Raw genomic sequence first — 14,103 nt, 5'->3', positions numbered from 1 at the left:
CAATGTTTACAGACAGGGGATGTACAAGTGAGTCATTAAATCTTTTGGTTCTGCCTCTGCTCTGTCTGACTCTAGTAGAGAAGCTGAGATGGTTTGGCTGACAAAGAGCTCCACCCTCACAACTGGAGTTGTTGTGTTGCCTTAAGTGCTGTTGTAAAAGGCGAGTGGTGGTGAACACATTGCTATGAGCTGCAGTGGAACTAAAGCCTTAGTGGGGTGTGCCTTATCTGCAGCCTTCCCTTCTCCTGCTGGTCCTGGAAAGGTGAACTGAGGTCTCCTGGTTTCCTCAGGAGGACCTGGACACCAGCTTAGGAGGTGTCAGGTTCTGGGTGCATTCCTCTCCTTGGATGTGGGTCTGAGGACCAGAGCAGCATATGGAGCATCCCTGCTGTCACTCTGTGCCCTCTGGAAGGTGACCATTTATTTCTCATCAGTCGAGCTTCTTGCACAGCAAATGGGTCATGCAGGGGAGATCTTCTTGCTGGATAAGCAATTAAGTAAAATAAACTACTCAGAGGACAAATTATGCAGGACTCTTGCCCCGTAACAAATGAATTAATTGACTTTGGTATTTGTGGGATGTTCCCACTATTTTATTTAATTCTCTCTGGCTAAAGGGCTCCTGTGTTTCCCCCTGCTCTTGTGCTGCTGCAGTGAGTAAACAGGGTATTAGGGGCTGATTTACACAGTTGCAAGCAAAGGAAGCAAAGTGATAATTGCAGGAACCTTTCCACATTTCCTTAAGAGAGACAAAACCTCTTCTGGCAGCATGTCCAAGAGTCTCTGTTTGACCTGTTTCTCTGGGGTGCCATCAGTTCTCTCTGCAGCCTCACAGAGCTCATCCACAGCAGGATGGCAGCACAGCATGGGCTGGAATCGTGACCTGCACACAATTGCAAGGGCTTTGGAGGCACCAGTGCTGCAGGGCACCAGTGGGGCTGCTTCTGGAAGCACAGCACAGTCAGGAGCTGAAGTGGGCTGTGGGCTGGGGCTGTGTCTCTGTGGCAGTAACTCCAAGTTGTTTTGAAGGCTTTGTCTGGATCTTTGGAAGCAGTGGCTGCTGTAGCAGTGTGTTACCTGGGATATCACATGGAGCAGCACTGCAGGATTACAGATCCTGACCCTCAGCTGGGCTGGTAACTCATGAAACCATTGGGCCAAGTTGCTTGGTTTATTTACAGTAATTAAATTGAAACTCTGATACAAATCTTTGCTGTGTAACAGGATTTGTCAACAACCGAGAACTGGTGACACTGTTGGACCAGTTGCCAAGAAAATACTCCATGTGTAAGGTGACATTGGGTTCACCAAACAGTGCCCAGTCCCAGCTCTCAATGCTGAGGTGGAACATGGCTCTTCCACTGTTCAGCTTCCACTTTGCAGATGCCTCAAGCCAGGGATGGTAACACTGGTGGTGATGTGGCATGGGGAGCTGTCTCCCTACTCAATGGCATTTGTGATCCCAGACAGTTTTAGAAGGCCCAACCACTGCTAAATTGTGCAGCAAACTTTTTTTTTTTTATAAACTGTGGCCTTTGAGAAGAGCACTGGCCAAGAGCAGGGCAGGATTTTGTGCTCTGCTTTAAATTTAGGGTATGAAAGATTTGGAGGATTTTATAATGGCAGCTTTGTGTGCTTGCTCTGCCTCCTCTTCTCCCACTGGTTTTACTCCCAGGCTTTTCTAACTGCTGCTCTTGTCTGGTTTCTTTTCCTCTTCAATCCTTGCTCTCATCTCCTCAAATTTATAAAAACGTCACTTCTAATCCTGCACAGATCCCTGATCTGGAGGGACTGTTATATTTTTTACAGCTTCCTTTATTCTGCCCACCTGCCTTTACCAAAATCCCTGGTATTGGGTGAGATATTTGGTCACAGCCAGAGGCTTGTGCAGGTGGGACACCAACCCAAGCAGGGGATGTGTGGCACAGTCCCACTGTTGTAGTTTTGATGTGCCAGAGTGGGCAGTGGTTAGAGAGGGGTTCTGCCCTTAGGAAGGATGTGAGGGCACTCTGGGTAATGTATGAAAAGGATCACATGAGCAGGGTTTGGGTTTTTTCTTCAGATTAGGTAGTTCATAGGAGAGCTAACCTTTAATCCTAGTTTCTTGCCAATATTAAAAATTTGAAGTGTTGAGTTTGTAAGGGTCCCCAGGATGAGGTGAGAGATGAGAATCTGACTCCATGTTCTCAGAAGGCTGATTTATTATTTTATGATACTTATATTATATTATATTATATTATATTATATTATATTATATTATATTATATTATATTATATTATATTATATTATATTATATTATATTATATTATATTATATTATATTGCTGTACTAAAACTATACTGAAGAAAAAGGATACAGAGAGAAGGCTTAACAAGAATGAATAATAAAATCTCGTGACTCCTCAGAGTCCAACACAGCTGATGGTGATTGGTCATTAAGTTAAAACAATTCACCTGAAACCAATCAAACCTGCACCTGTTGGTAAACGATCTCCAGCCCTCATTCCAAAGCAGCAAACACAGGAGAAGCAATCAGATAATTATTGTTTTAGTTCTTTTCTTAGGCTTCTCAGCTTCCCAGGAGAAGAAATCCTGGCGAAGGGATTTTTCAGAAAATCTGACTGTGACAGTGAAGTTCTGGGAAGTGGAAGTCTTGCATGGCATTAGCACAATTGCAGCATCTGACTCCTTGCAGGGACTAGATGAGTCTCCACTTGGCACCTGAACAAGTAGGTTTCCAACATGCCAAGGATTTGACAGTTGCATAAGATCACAAGCGGTGGGAGGGAGGTGAGAGGAAAGCTGTGCTTGGATCCTGGGAGAGGCTGGGATTCCCAGCACGGCGCTGGCAGGGCGTTCTGTGGGAAGCATCAGTGTCCATCAGGGAGTGCTTCATGTCCTGGGATTTGGTTTGGGGCATCAGTGTCCATCAGGGAATGCTTCATGTCCTGGGATTTGGTTTGGGGCAGGCTGAGTGCTGGGCCTGCTTCAGGCCTGCGTTCCCATCCCGTGCTTCTCCTGTGGCAGCTGAGCTTGTGAGAACATTGTCCTTGGATTTTAAGGTCATGCCTTCCCTGCACCACTGTGTCACCCCTTGGCTGTTCTCTGTCAACCCAGCTCAGAAAATAACAGAGGTAAGAGGAAAAAGGAGGGTTTTGATCAAAGGAAATTGGGCAAACTTTGACCCAGCGATGCTGTGTGCTGTGCTGGGTTTAGGAACAGTGAGTGTGGATTTGTGGTGGGTGACACAAGGTTTAAAAGAGCAGTTCATGCTGAATTGTAGGGTCACAAATTAGGGCATGATAGAAAAAGGATTGGCTGTTAACAAGAGTTGGTTTAGGCTAAATTAATCTGAAAATGTGTAATTTCGTCTGAACTAAAAATACTGGAATGTAATTAAATTCCAAAGTAGGATGAGCTCAGAGGGTGTAAGAAAAGATAAGCATCAGAATAAGACAATAATTGAGTTTGTATTGTAAACACATTCCTGTAGGAATTTGGGATTTTTAAGCTGCTTCATTAGAAATTTTAAGTCGAGAGTACTTAACAGCTTGGGAATGTTTTGGAGAAGTGGTTGACTACTTTTATATTTGTCTGTGTTCTTTGTTTGCAGGATTTTCTATATTTGGGGTTAATTCTCTCTTATCAACTACTAGTTTATTAGTAAGTTTGAAGGGGAATAAGGCTTAAAATTAGAAAATGTGTATTTCCATGTGAAGCTGATTGTTTTGTGAACTCCTGTTTTTCATCTCATTTTCCCTAAAAATAGAATCTTTAATATATACAATTGATAAATTAGGTTAGTACCATTAAAACACTGGTAATTCTGAAGAGCCTCACATGAAATACTGAAGCAAATGTTGTCTTTGTTCTGTGCACAAGTTAATTGCTCAGTCCATCAGGTAGGAATGAGCCAGGTCAGGTCATGCTGTGCCATTCTCCTGTCACTCATGGCAGTTGTGTGAAGGAGAGCTCATGGCTGGGATGAGTGGGGTATCATCTGAACAGATCAGTGGACACTGATTTGAGCACTAATCAGCACAATACCTGCTTGTCAGGCTGTTTGAAAACCACTACAATTGATGGTTTGAGACTCCTTTCTCACACCTGTGCAGTGAGTGCTGGATGGGGGATGGAAGAAATGGGTGCAGCCACGCTCCGAGCTGAATCCAGACCCCAAACACTGTGGGGAAGGGAGGTGATGAATGGAATTTTGCTCCTCTGTGGTGATACTGCACACCCTGCTCAGCACCTTATGTTATGGAGTTGTGTAGTTTTTTGCAAAAAAAGTTTTTTTGCAGAAAAAATATAGGCAGGTTTTCTTCTTGTTGACTGAAAATACCCTTAATTCTGAAAAATTACTTTGTGAATCTTCATATTTCACAGACTATAACTAGATTACTACCTTTTACTGGAATACTTTGTGTTAATGAAGACCGATTAGAATTACATAATAGATTTCCTCTAAAGAAGGCATTATGTGGTTATTTTTTACTGTCTGGCATTCTAGTTAATTGCCTTGTCATCATTAATTGATGGGACTAAATTGATATAAATAAACAGATGATATTTGTGAGGTTCATTTGAAAGAGAGGAAGGGCTGAGAACAGGAAGCTGCAGGGCATTCCAGCAGTGCCTGTTGCAGAGAGCTCAGGCTTGGTCAGTGCCACCACTTGTGAACCCATTTGGAGGAGGCACAGTGAGTTCTGCCCTCCTTCCCTGGGAGCCCTCACTTTGCCTGGACAGGGCTGGGCTTGCTTGTGTGGCCCCATCTCAAAGCTGACCTCAACAGCTGGCTCAGTCCTAAGCTTCAGCCCTACAAAGAGCTGATGGTCCTGGTTATGAGCTCAGGCATCCCAGCCCAGCTTCTGGGACAGTTTGAGTGTCTCTGGTTTCCAGCTTAATCCAGATTTATGTACATAGTTGCTATTAATCAGGAATCAATGGAGTCCCAGCAATCGATGGAGCCCAAGGCAAATCAGCATTTTTAATTGAATTGCAATATTGCAAATGATGCTTTTGCCTGGACAAAGTGAGCTGGTGGTGGCTGTGTCCCCTCTCCAGCCCTGTCCATAGTGCTCTGCCCATCTTCTGCTGTGCTGATAGGGGACAGATGTGTTACTGGACCACAGCTGGGGAGCTGCTCCCTCCCACACCAGCATCACCAGTTCCTCCAGTCTTTGCTGTTTCACTGCTTGCAGTGTTAGAATTTCATCAGCTGTTGAACTGCATTTACAACTTGGAGTGGTTCTCAATTTAAATTTATAATTATTTATTATTATTCAATTTTCAAATATTTACGGATTTTTACAGTGTCTCAAGTCATGAGTCAAGCTGCATGCTGCTAGCAGAGGGAGAACCCTTTTTCTTCCTCAGACCTCTGCTCTCCTCCCATCCCCAGTGAGATTTTTCCCAATTAGCAGCAAAGCCCACATGGCTCCCACCAGCCTCAGTGCTGGGGAGGTGACACCAAGGACATGGTTCATGTGCATCATGGCAAATTTCCCTGGTATTTGGTGTTTTAGACAAAACCAAGGTAAAATTTCCCTGCTATGTGGTGTTTTGCACAAAACTCACTTTGACACAGTTGTGGAAACCTTGTTAGCCTGGAGCTGGTTTTGTTACAAGTGGGGAAATTGAACAGGAAGTAAGGTAACTAAAAAAAAATAGAATTTTTGTTCCATTTTCTTCCTTCCCCATAAGATGCAGCAGTGTTTGCACACACATGTGTTGCTGCTGCGCTGGGAAGTGAGCAGATTTAGAACTGAAGTACCACCCGCAGAAGGAGGCCATCTCCAAATAAGTCTTTTAAAAGTTAATTGGAGCCCTTGGTCCTCACTGTAACAATCTGTGTCCATGGAGAGAGCAATTGATAAGGCAGAATGGCTGCTGGCACCTGGGGGCTGGAGCCCTTTGGTCTGTGTGAGCACAGAGAGGGAACGGGGCTCTCCTTGGTGCACCAGGGGAGATGGTGGTGATTAATCTGATTAATCTGAAAATAGTTTAAAGCATTCATGAATTGTAAGAATTAATTCCCAATAAATCAAATGGTAGCCCCATGGGAGTAGGGAAGAGAAATAAATGAGGGCTAAAGAAATTGATAAAAATCCTTGAGCAATAAAGAGATGAATGCCAGTTCTTTTAAAATTATATTTAAATGAACAAAGTTGATTTAACTGGCTTTTTTCATACCTTGTACTAAGATTTAGTTCTACAGCATGACATTATATCAAGAAATAATTTGCAGAAAGACTTTTTTAGCATTTCATGTGCATTCCACTTAATGACAATTTTAATATTCAGTCTTTGGTCCTACATCGTTATGGGGAGGCTTCAATTGCTCGGTGTGCTGAGGAGTTCATAAAGATTGTTTCTAATTTCTTTTTCAAGTCTCTTATAGAGTTCAGAGTGATCAACATGTGAATTATCATGTTGCTGAGTAAAATGTGGGGAAAACTGTTTGTTAAGTGCTTGAACTAAATGTGCAGCTTTGGGACAGTGCTGCTTCCAGAAGTATTTTCCTGCCTAGGGAGCTCCAGACAAGGTGCTGAACTGAGTTCTGACCTGCAGAGCTCACACACCTGGTTGGGTAAATAACATATCTACTTAATTATTAACCTGTTTTGGGAGTTCTTTTTAATTGTCTCTGAAAGGAAAATTATAATGATGGAATTCATCAGGCTGAGTAGCCATGATAGGCAGAGGTGCTGTGTGAGTCCTTTGTGGAGTTCACACTGAGGGGCTGAATCAGATCAGTTGTATCACTCCTATTAGTGCTGGCAGCACTGTTAGCTGTTTTCTAGTTGTGTCAAGAGCAGAGACATGAATTTCTGAGCCATCAGTGAGTACAGGTCTTAGCACAGAAGGAGTGGTGCTGGTTGGAGTTGTTGCTGTACTGAGGTGCCTGGAGCTGCTCTTGGCCTCTGCAGCCTGACAGGGACACGCACAGGGACATGAGCAAAGTTCTGCCTCCCCATCTCTCTCACTGAAGGTGCTGTGCTTGGCACCTGCCTGCACTGTGCTGCAGGGACATCACTGCTGCAGGATGATCAGGTCCTGCCTCTGTCACAGAGCTCCAGATGCTTTAGGGATTCACTTGTCTACCTGCCTGCATTGTGCTGTGGGCACTGTGGGGATCACGATCAGGTCCTGACTCCATCAGCACAGCCCCAGATGTTCCAGGGATTCTCTTCTGTACCAATGCACCATGCAAACAGAATATCTTCACAATGTGGTTTTGTGGCAGCAGCATCCTGATCTCTCCTTAAATTGCCCCAAGGAGCTGCTTTTGGGGTAGAACTTGGCACTGGGTATCCCGGCCACACCAAGGAGATGCCCAGCAGCCGTGTAGTGCCCTGCAGCTCGTGTTGCAGCCATCAGCATTTGTCCTGATCTTGCAGAAGGGCTTTCCTTGGCAGCCCCTGGCAGTTCTGAGCAGTGGCACAAAAGCCAACTTGGCACTGGCATTGTTCAGTCCTGTTTGTTGGAGCCACAGGTAATTACTCCCATACTTAATGAATCACATTACTTTTATTGATGAACACAGAGGCTACATGCTGGAAAGAGGAGGTAAGGATTAAGTTTTATGGCTTACTGCTGCTATGAGAAGGAGCATCTAGACACCAATTAATGCCCCCTTGATGGGATTAGCCATTGCCTTAACTGCAGCTCTGGATAAAATTGCTGCGTCCGTGACTTTCGACTTTAACTTCTTAAATATTGTAGATATGAAGTAAATTCACTTACATCTTAAATGGAAATGACATTTAATTCTAGATACAAAAAACTTGCAGCCTATTTACATTTCCTTGTGATTTATACCTCCTACTACATGGATAAGAAGACTTATCTGAAGTCTTTATTTCATCCCTGTAGAGTTCAAAGATCAGAAAAATTTCTAATATATAATCTGTGATTCCTTCAGTTGCTGTGCCAATAATCCCAACTTGCAGTGTGTATAGTGGAGGTTGTAATGGCAGCAGCCTCTCCCCATGAGATGCCGTGGCTTTCCAGCAATTATGGTGAAGTCTGAACATCTACATTAAGTTTTTGAGGGGCTTTAATTTGGTTTTTGGTCCCACTGGTGCAGGCTGGGCACATGCTGGGGTTTCTTTTCTTTCAGGGCAAGTGGGAATCACTGCCTAAGTGTCAAAGCCATTTATTTATTTAGCAGTGAGGAAAAAAGTGTTTGTCAAACAAATTTTTGTGTGATCTGCCAGTGTTACAGCTGTGGTGGACAAAATCCCCACAGTCTTGAAAACATGTAAATATAATTTTAAAGCTTTTTGTCAGTATGTAAGAGATCTACCTGTTACAGCATCCTCCAGGTTCATCCCTGGGCTGGTGGAACAGGGGTTATGGCTCTGCCTTGGGTGCCTCCATCCTTACTGAGCCTGGGTGATCTCCTAAATCAGCAGCGAGTGCCCAGGTATCTGCATGGCCAAGGGCAGGTGAGATGCCAAGGGCTGCAGCTGCTTGAGATTCCTCTTTCAGTTTTCCATTTGGGCTTTAATCTTCTGATAAGCCACAGGTGCAGTGGGGGGAAATGTCAAGGTAAATGAAGACTTCAAGAGCAGCGTTCCTCAGGGGAGAAATAACTTCAGTCATCAGATATTTTTCTTGGGCAGAAAGAAGAAATAAGAGATGAGGTGTTTGTGAGAGCATGATGTCAATCCTGGCTGACAGTCCCTGTCCATCACTGCTGCAGAGTGAGGACAGTGCAGAGAAGAAGGAAATAAATGATAACTTGGAGTTGATCACCTGCAGTGTTTGCCAGTCCCAGAGCTCTGCCTGCTCTGCATGGCAGGGCATTAGCTGAGTGGGGGGCACCTTGTCACACTCACTCTTGGCACCTCTCCCCATTCCCACACTGGTCTGGATGAACACAGCTTCAAGGACTTTGCATTCCTCAGGAAAGGAGGACAAGGATTCTGTGCAATATTTTCTTGAAAGGCTGCCTCTTTTGAAGTCTTCCTCCAGGACTCCAGCTTTTCCCAGCCACTTTCTGCATCAGTAGGTTGCTCCTTCGGGAAAGCAGAAGTTAATTTCTCATTATTATCATGCATAGATGCAGAAGATGGAAGATAGTTCCCTCCCGTTGTCCCCTGGCTCTGTGATAACTTCACAGCCAGGGAAAATATCATGCAGGTGAAAAATGGCACCATGCAGGCTGTGTGCAGGAGCCATCCCTCAGTGTGCTGGGTGGCAGGGATGGAGAGGGTTTGTCACCCAGGCACTGGGGGCAGCTTCTGCTCGTGCACTGGGAGGTACAGGTGTGCTACCTCTGCTTTATGGTATTAAACATCCATATTTGTCCTTTAAATATCCTCCTTGGATTGGAACTGGAATAAATGCAGATGAGACAATAAAAAATAACTCTTAGAGCTGTGGACCTTCTCAAGGAATGGTTCTGGCTGATTTTGCTCTGTTATCTTGAGAAAGAGACTCTTGGATTTGCAGTATTTGCAATTCCCTTTTGGCACCCCCAGCTCCTGAGGCAGTAAAACGTAGTTTTCATTAACTGATATGTCTGACATTTACCACATCTCGATGTGACAATTTAGAGGGAACTGGTTAAACTGAAAAGCATTTTTAATATTGCAGTAATGTGATTAAGGGGAAATCTCTGTCCTTCAGGCCAGAGGGACCTAAATTTGAGCACTAATGGAGTGACAGATGAGGCATCAGTTGACCAAAATATCCTAATCTTAACTTGCTTTCTGTTTATTCCCCTCTTTGCATCCTGGTTCCTGTTAACAAGAAGATAAGTAGGTTTAAATTCCAATGACCCAGGTGAAGGACTTAATCCAAAAGTAACAAAACCCACTCAGAGCAGGACTTAGAGCCAGAGGTCAGTATGCACAGCTGAGCTGGGTGTCAGATCCAAAATGACCTCTCTGGAAAATTGTCCCTGGAAATCCCATTTCCTCTGTTCCTCCCTCTCTTTGTCTTACTGAGGGAAACTCTGATTTATCAGTGGCCTGGATTACTCCTGAGCTCTGTCAGGAGCCCTGGGTCTCCCCAAGCAACAAGCTCAGATCCATGGCTGCAGGGGATGATTGTTCATGTTAAAAATAAGTATGAAAATAGAATTTAGAATCTTCTTCCTGGCTGTAGCAGGAATAATTTGGGCAAAAGTAGCTCTTAGGCTGTTGTGGCAATTTGTGGGAGCCTTGGCTGTAGATAGCAGGGTGAGAGGGAGGAAAGCATTCCAGATCTCATCAATACTTGAGACAAAAGGCTTTCTGCTTTGCAATTACTCTTCCTGTCCTTCTCTCTCCTTCCCCCAGGCCACAGGCAAGAAACCAAAATAGAGATTAGGCAGCTTTTAAATGCCACAGGCTTGTAAAGGAGGGGAAATCCAGAGCTGATCAGGAACTGCAGCCTGCGCTCAGGCTTGTGACTTTGTCCCTCTCATCTGCAAAGGGAAAAAGGAAATCCCCAAATTCAGACTGAGTGGCAAAACCCCCAGAGATCTGGGCTGGAGTCACATCTGTCACATGCCCTGGGAATCCCCGGCAGGCTTCCCCTGCTGTGCCTTCCCACATGATCGCTTGGCTGCTCTGAGGGATAGATGAGCAGGGCAGAGCTTTCCTCTTTTCTTCCTTACAGTGGGTGAAATGCAGCAGCAGCGTAGATCAGGTTCAAATTGTGTCTCATCTCATGAAGTTATCTTTAAAAGCCAGCTGCTTTCTGTGAGCCTTAAAGCAGCTCGATACACTCTTATCAAAATCGAAAACCGCTCCAGAGATCCTTAAGAGATTTTGTTTCATTGGGCTCAATTTTCTATAAATCTCGTTAACTGCTTTGCCAGTGCCCTCTCACTGTGTTCGTTTTTCATTGCAGAATCAACCAACAAACCCTGTTCCAGCCCTGCAGAGCAGCAGCCAGGCTGCAGAGCTCAGCTCTGCCCTGCCTGTGCCCGTGTGGCACTGGGGGCGAGGGAAGCAGGATTTCCCTGGCATCAGAAGCCTCCAGCTCCTCTGTTTTGTGGAAAACCATGTGTGTGAGGGCAGGGGCACCAAGCAGGAGCTCAGCTCTCTCTGGCTTTTCATTGCCTGCCCTGGGTGACTCCTCTGCCACGGACACAGCCCGAAGGTGCCTGGGGAATCTCTGGTGTTGTGAGAAGGGTTTAAGCTGCCACGTGCAGTGACTGGGGGTTTATAGAATAAACACTGAAATGAGATACAGAATACCTCCACTGAATTAATGCACTATCTCCAGTGCTGTCAAGCAGATACTGTGGCTGTGCTGACACCCCAGTGTTTATTTTCAGGGTGATGAGGAGGAGCAGCCTCCCCAAGCCCTTGGGTCCAGACTGCTGGGACCTGGGGGATAGGAGGGGCTGTAGTTTGGGAGGATGGGGCTTGGCTTTCTGGCCACAAGCAATAAATATTTGTGTGTATGTGGAAAAAATGCTCACTGCCTCCCAGCTTGGAGGGTATTTGTTATTTTTGGTGTTATAATAGACTTGCCTCGGTTGTGATCTGGCTTATAAATAGCAAAATCTCTCTACACCCAAACTGCAGTGGCTCCTGTCTGCTGGGCATCGCCATGCCTTTAAGGACATTTCCAATTGCCATGGTAGTTTTTAAGTGGAAGAAGTTTTCCTGTGTCTTTGAAGTTGAGCAGGTGCTCAGAAGGGAGCAGGTTACTCCCTGTCTAGCACTGATCTAAGCAGAGCAGTGAAACCAATGTGTAAGCTTGTGCTTTTATCCTTCCCTTCTGTTTTTCTTGTTTATTGTCATTTTAAGCCAATATCTGTGTCCTGGTGCAGCCTTAGAGGTGGTTGGAATCTCATTCTGCTGATGTGTTAGCAAGAGAGAGAAATTGTAATTAAGTAACAACTATCATTTTTCCCCCTAAATTTTCTTTCCTTCTAATTTTCAGCATGTAGCAGTCAAAATACATCCAGTGCAAATGTTGGCTATTTTATCAGAATTCCTTTCTTTTTTTTCTTTAACCTTTCACTGGCTCTTCCTGCATTAGGTACAAGATCCTCACAGAAGAGTCTGCAGATTGCAGACATCACTTCAGCCAGGTAACAGCAGTAAAAGGGGAGCATTTATTTTATTTGACACCAAATCCTGACTGTTGCTGTTCTGTGGAGCCTTTTGCTGATCTGTGGTACATTGTTCCATAGAAACTTTCGGTCTGGTTTTGTTGCTTTATGTAACCCAAACCTATTTCTTGCTTTTAGACCACAGAATGGTTCTATGATCCTGTACAACAGAAAGAAAGTGAAATACAGGAAAGATGGATATTGCTGGAAAAAAAGGAAAGACGGGAAGACCACCAGAGAGGATCACATGAAGCTGAAGGTGCAAGGAGTGGAGGTAGGAGCGTGGTGGGGCTGGCTGTGGGCTGTGATGGCTCTCCAAGACACCTCAACCCAACAAAGGCTGTGCACACCTTCAGAAAATGACTCCTGTTTGCTGAATTCCCTCTGTTACCTCTGGTTTAGGTCTTAGTTGCTGGCTGGGGTTAAACCCCAACTCACCCCACCCCCAGCATATATATTTGTTCTTTATTACTCCTTTGAGCAAACTGTGAGTACAGCTTCAGCACCCACCTGTGTGGCTGCTGGCTGGGCTGTGTGACTCTAGAGTGTCTCCACACTGAGCATCTTCTGGTAAACTCTAATTTTTGTACCAGGCACTGCCCAAGGGCAGCCTGACACCCTCAGGGTGGGCTGCACAGCACTCTGTAACCATGGCAGCTGGAATGGCTCCAATTTATTCTCACAAATCTCAGCTAAGTTTTGGTAGCAATTGCTGTAATTTCTGTGTGCTGATGGAGTGTTGGTCTTGCAGTGTGCAGGGGAAGGATTTCTGTTGAGTTTGACCCAGAATCCATGTGTGTTTTGACAGAACCTTTGCTCTGCTGATGGTATTCAGCCACTTAGACACATTCATGCAAGTGATTGCACCTGAGGCATTATTTCTGAATAAGCTCATTTGTTCTAAAATATGTCATTGTTTGACACCACTTTTCTTTCTTAACCTCCATCTGCATGAGGAGAGAGCTGTTCTGATCACTCTGGTCACTTCTGATGTTAAAGGTTTGCACCGGTGTGGGTAACAAGTGCATTTATGCAAGTTTTATATTTATTAAATAGCAATTACTTGTTCTGGTAGCAGAAGCCTACGTGCAGAGCTGTGCCCAGCTCATTCCTAAGACAGCAGGGCTATATTCCCAACACTGCCTACCAAACTTGGGGCCAAAGTGGTCCAAAGCTGTGAAAATGTGTAATTGCAGTGTTCAGCTGTGTTATTTTGGCCAAGGAGAGCGTGAGGCTGCCGGGTGTGTGTTTGTGCAGGCTGGGTTGATTTTACATTTGACAGCCTGTGAGGCTGGCTGGGGAATTTGGGGTTTCCATGACAGGCAGGGCTTCACCTGTGTCTCCAGGCCTGTCTGGCTGATGCTTTGCAAGGATGAACCTCCCTCCTGTTGGGGTGAGGGGCACCCTGCTCTCCCCACGTGGAGCTGAAACTCCCCCAGCATCCCCAAAATCAGTGCCAGCAATGGAAAAGGGATGAGTGCCCAGAATTCATCTCGTGCTCCAGCTTCCTCCCAGCCCATTTGTCATTCTTACATTCTGTCTGCTCTAATGAGGTTTTGGGGTTTAAAATAGTATTAAATGGATTGCATTATATTACACCAGAGAGGCATAACTTTGTTCCATAATTTTTACATCCAATAACAATGTTTTATTATGACAAGCACAAAAAAAAAAGTAATCATCACAGAAATGGTGCCTTGTTTTTGTTTTGGGTTTGCAGAGTGTGATTTAATTAACTTCTGTAAACTTTCACAATTCAGAACACCAGACCCTGTGCTGTCCCTTTACCTGTAGCAAGAGGTTGTTGATGACCTTTAGCTGCCACATGAGCACATGAGAAAATAAATGGGATTTTCTTGGGGTTATTCCAAAGCTGGAGCTATCCAGCCCTTTAGTGCCCAACTGCATGGATGTGGTGGTGATTGTGTTTAGCTCAAAGAACCCTGCACTGAACCCATTAATTTCTATTTTACTGAAGTGTGTCTCCTGGAAAGTAGCAAATATGGGCACATCTGGAGCTGGAGGAAGCACAGCTTTCAGGG

The 14,103-nt window shown here is 44.8% G+C and overlaps 1 protein-coding gene across 7 annotated transcripts in view; it reads left to right on the top strand.

Annotated features, from left to right (window-relative positions):
- CAMTA1 (calmodulin binding transcription activator 1) overlaps positions 1–14,103 on the top strand; it is a 241,455-nt gene that overhangs the window by 67,787 nt on the left and 159,565 nt on the right. For all 7 annotated transcript variants that reach the window (XM_058039298.1, XM_058039297.1, XM_058039300.1 and 4 more), the window contains exon 4: positions 12,200–12,335. In XM_058039298.1, coding sequence (XP_057895281.1) covers positions 12,200–12,335 — 136 coding nt within the window. The remainder of the gene's footprint in view (positions 1–12,199; positions 12,336–14,103) is intronic.

The sequence above is a fragment of the Melospiza georgiana genome, chromosome 22 (genome assembly GCF_028018845.1).
Source record: "Melospiza georgiana isolate bMelGeo1 chromosome 22, bMelGeo1.pri, whole genome shotgun sequence".
Classification (NCBI taxonomy): domain Eukaryota; kingdom Metazoa; phylum Chordata; class Aves; order Passeriformes; family Passerellidae; genus Melospiza; species Melospiza georgiana.
Note: the sequence above shows the minus strand (reverse complement) of the source record. Positions and strands in the feature narration are given on the sequence as shown.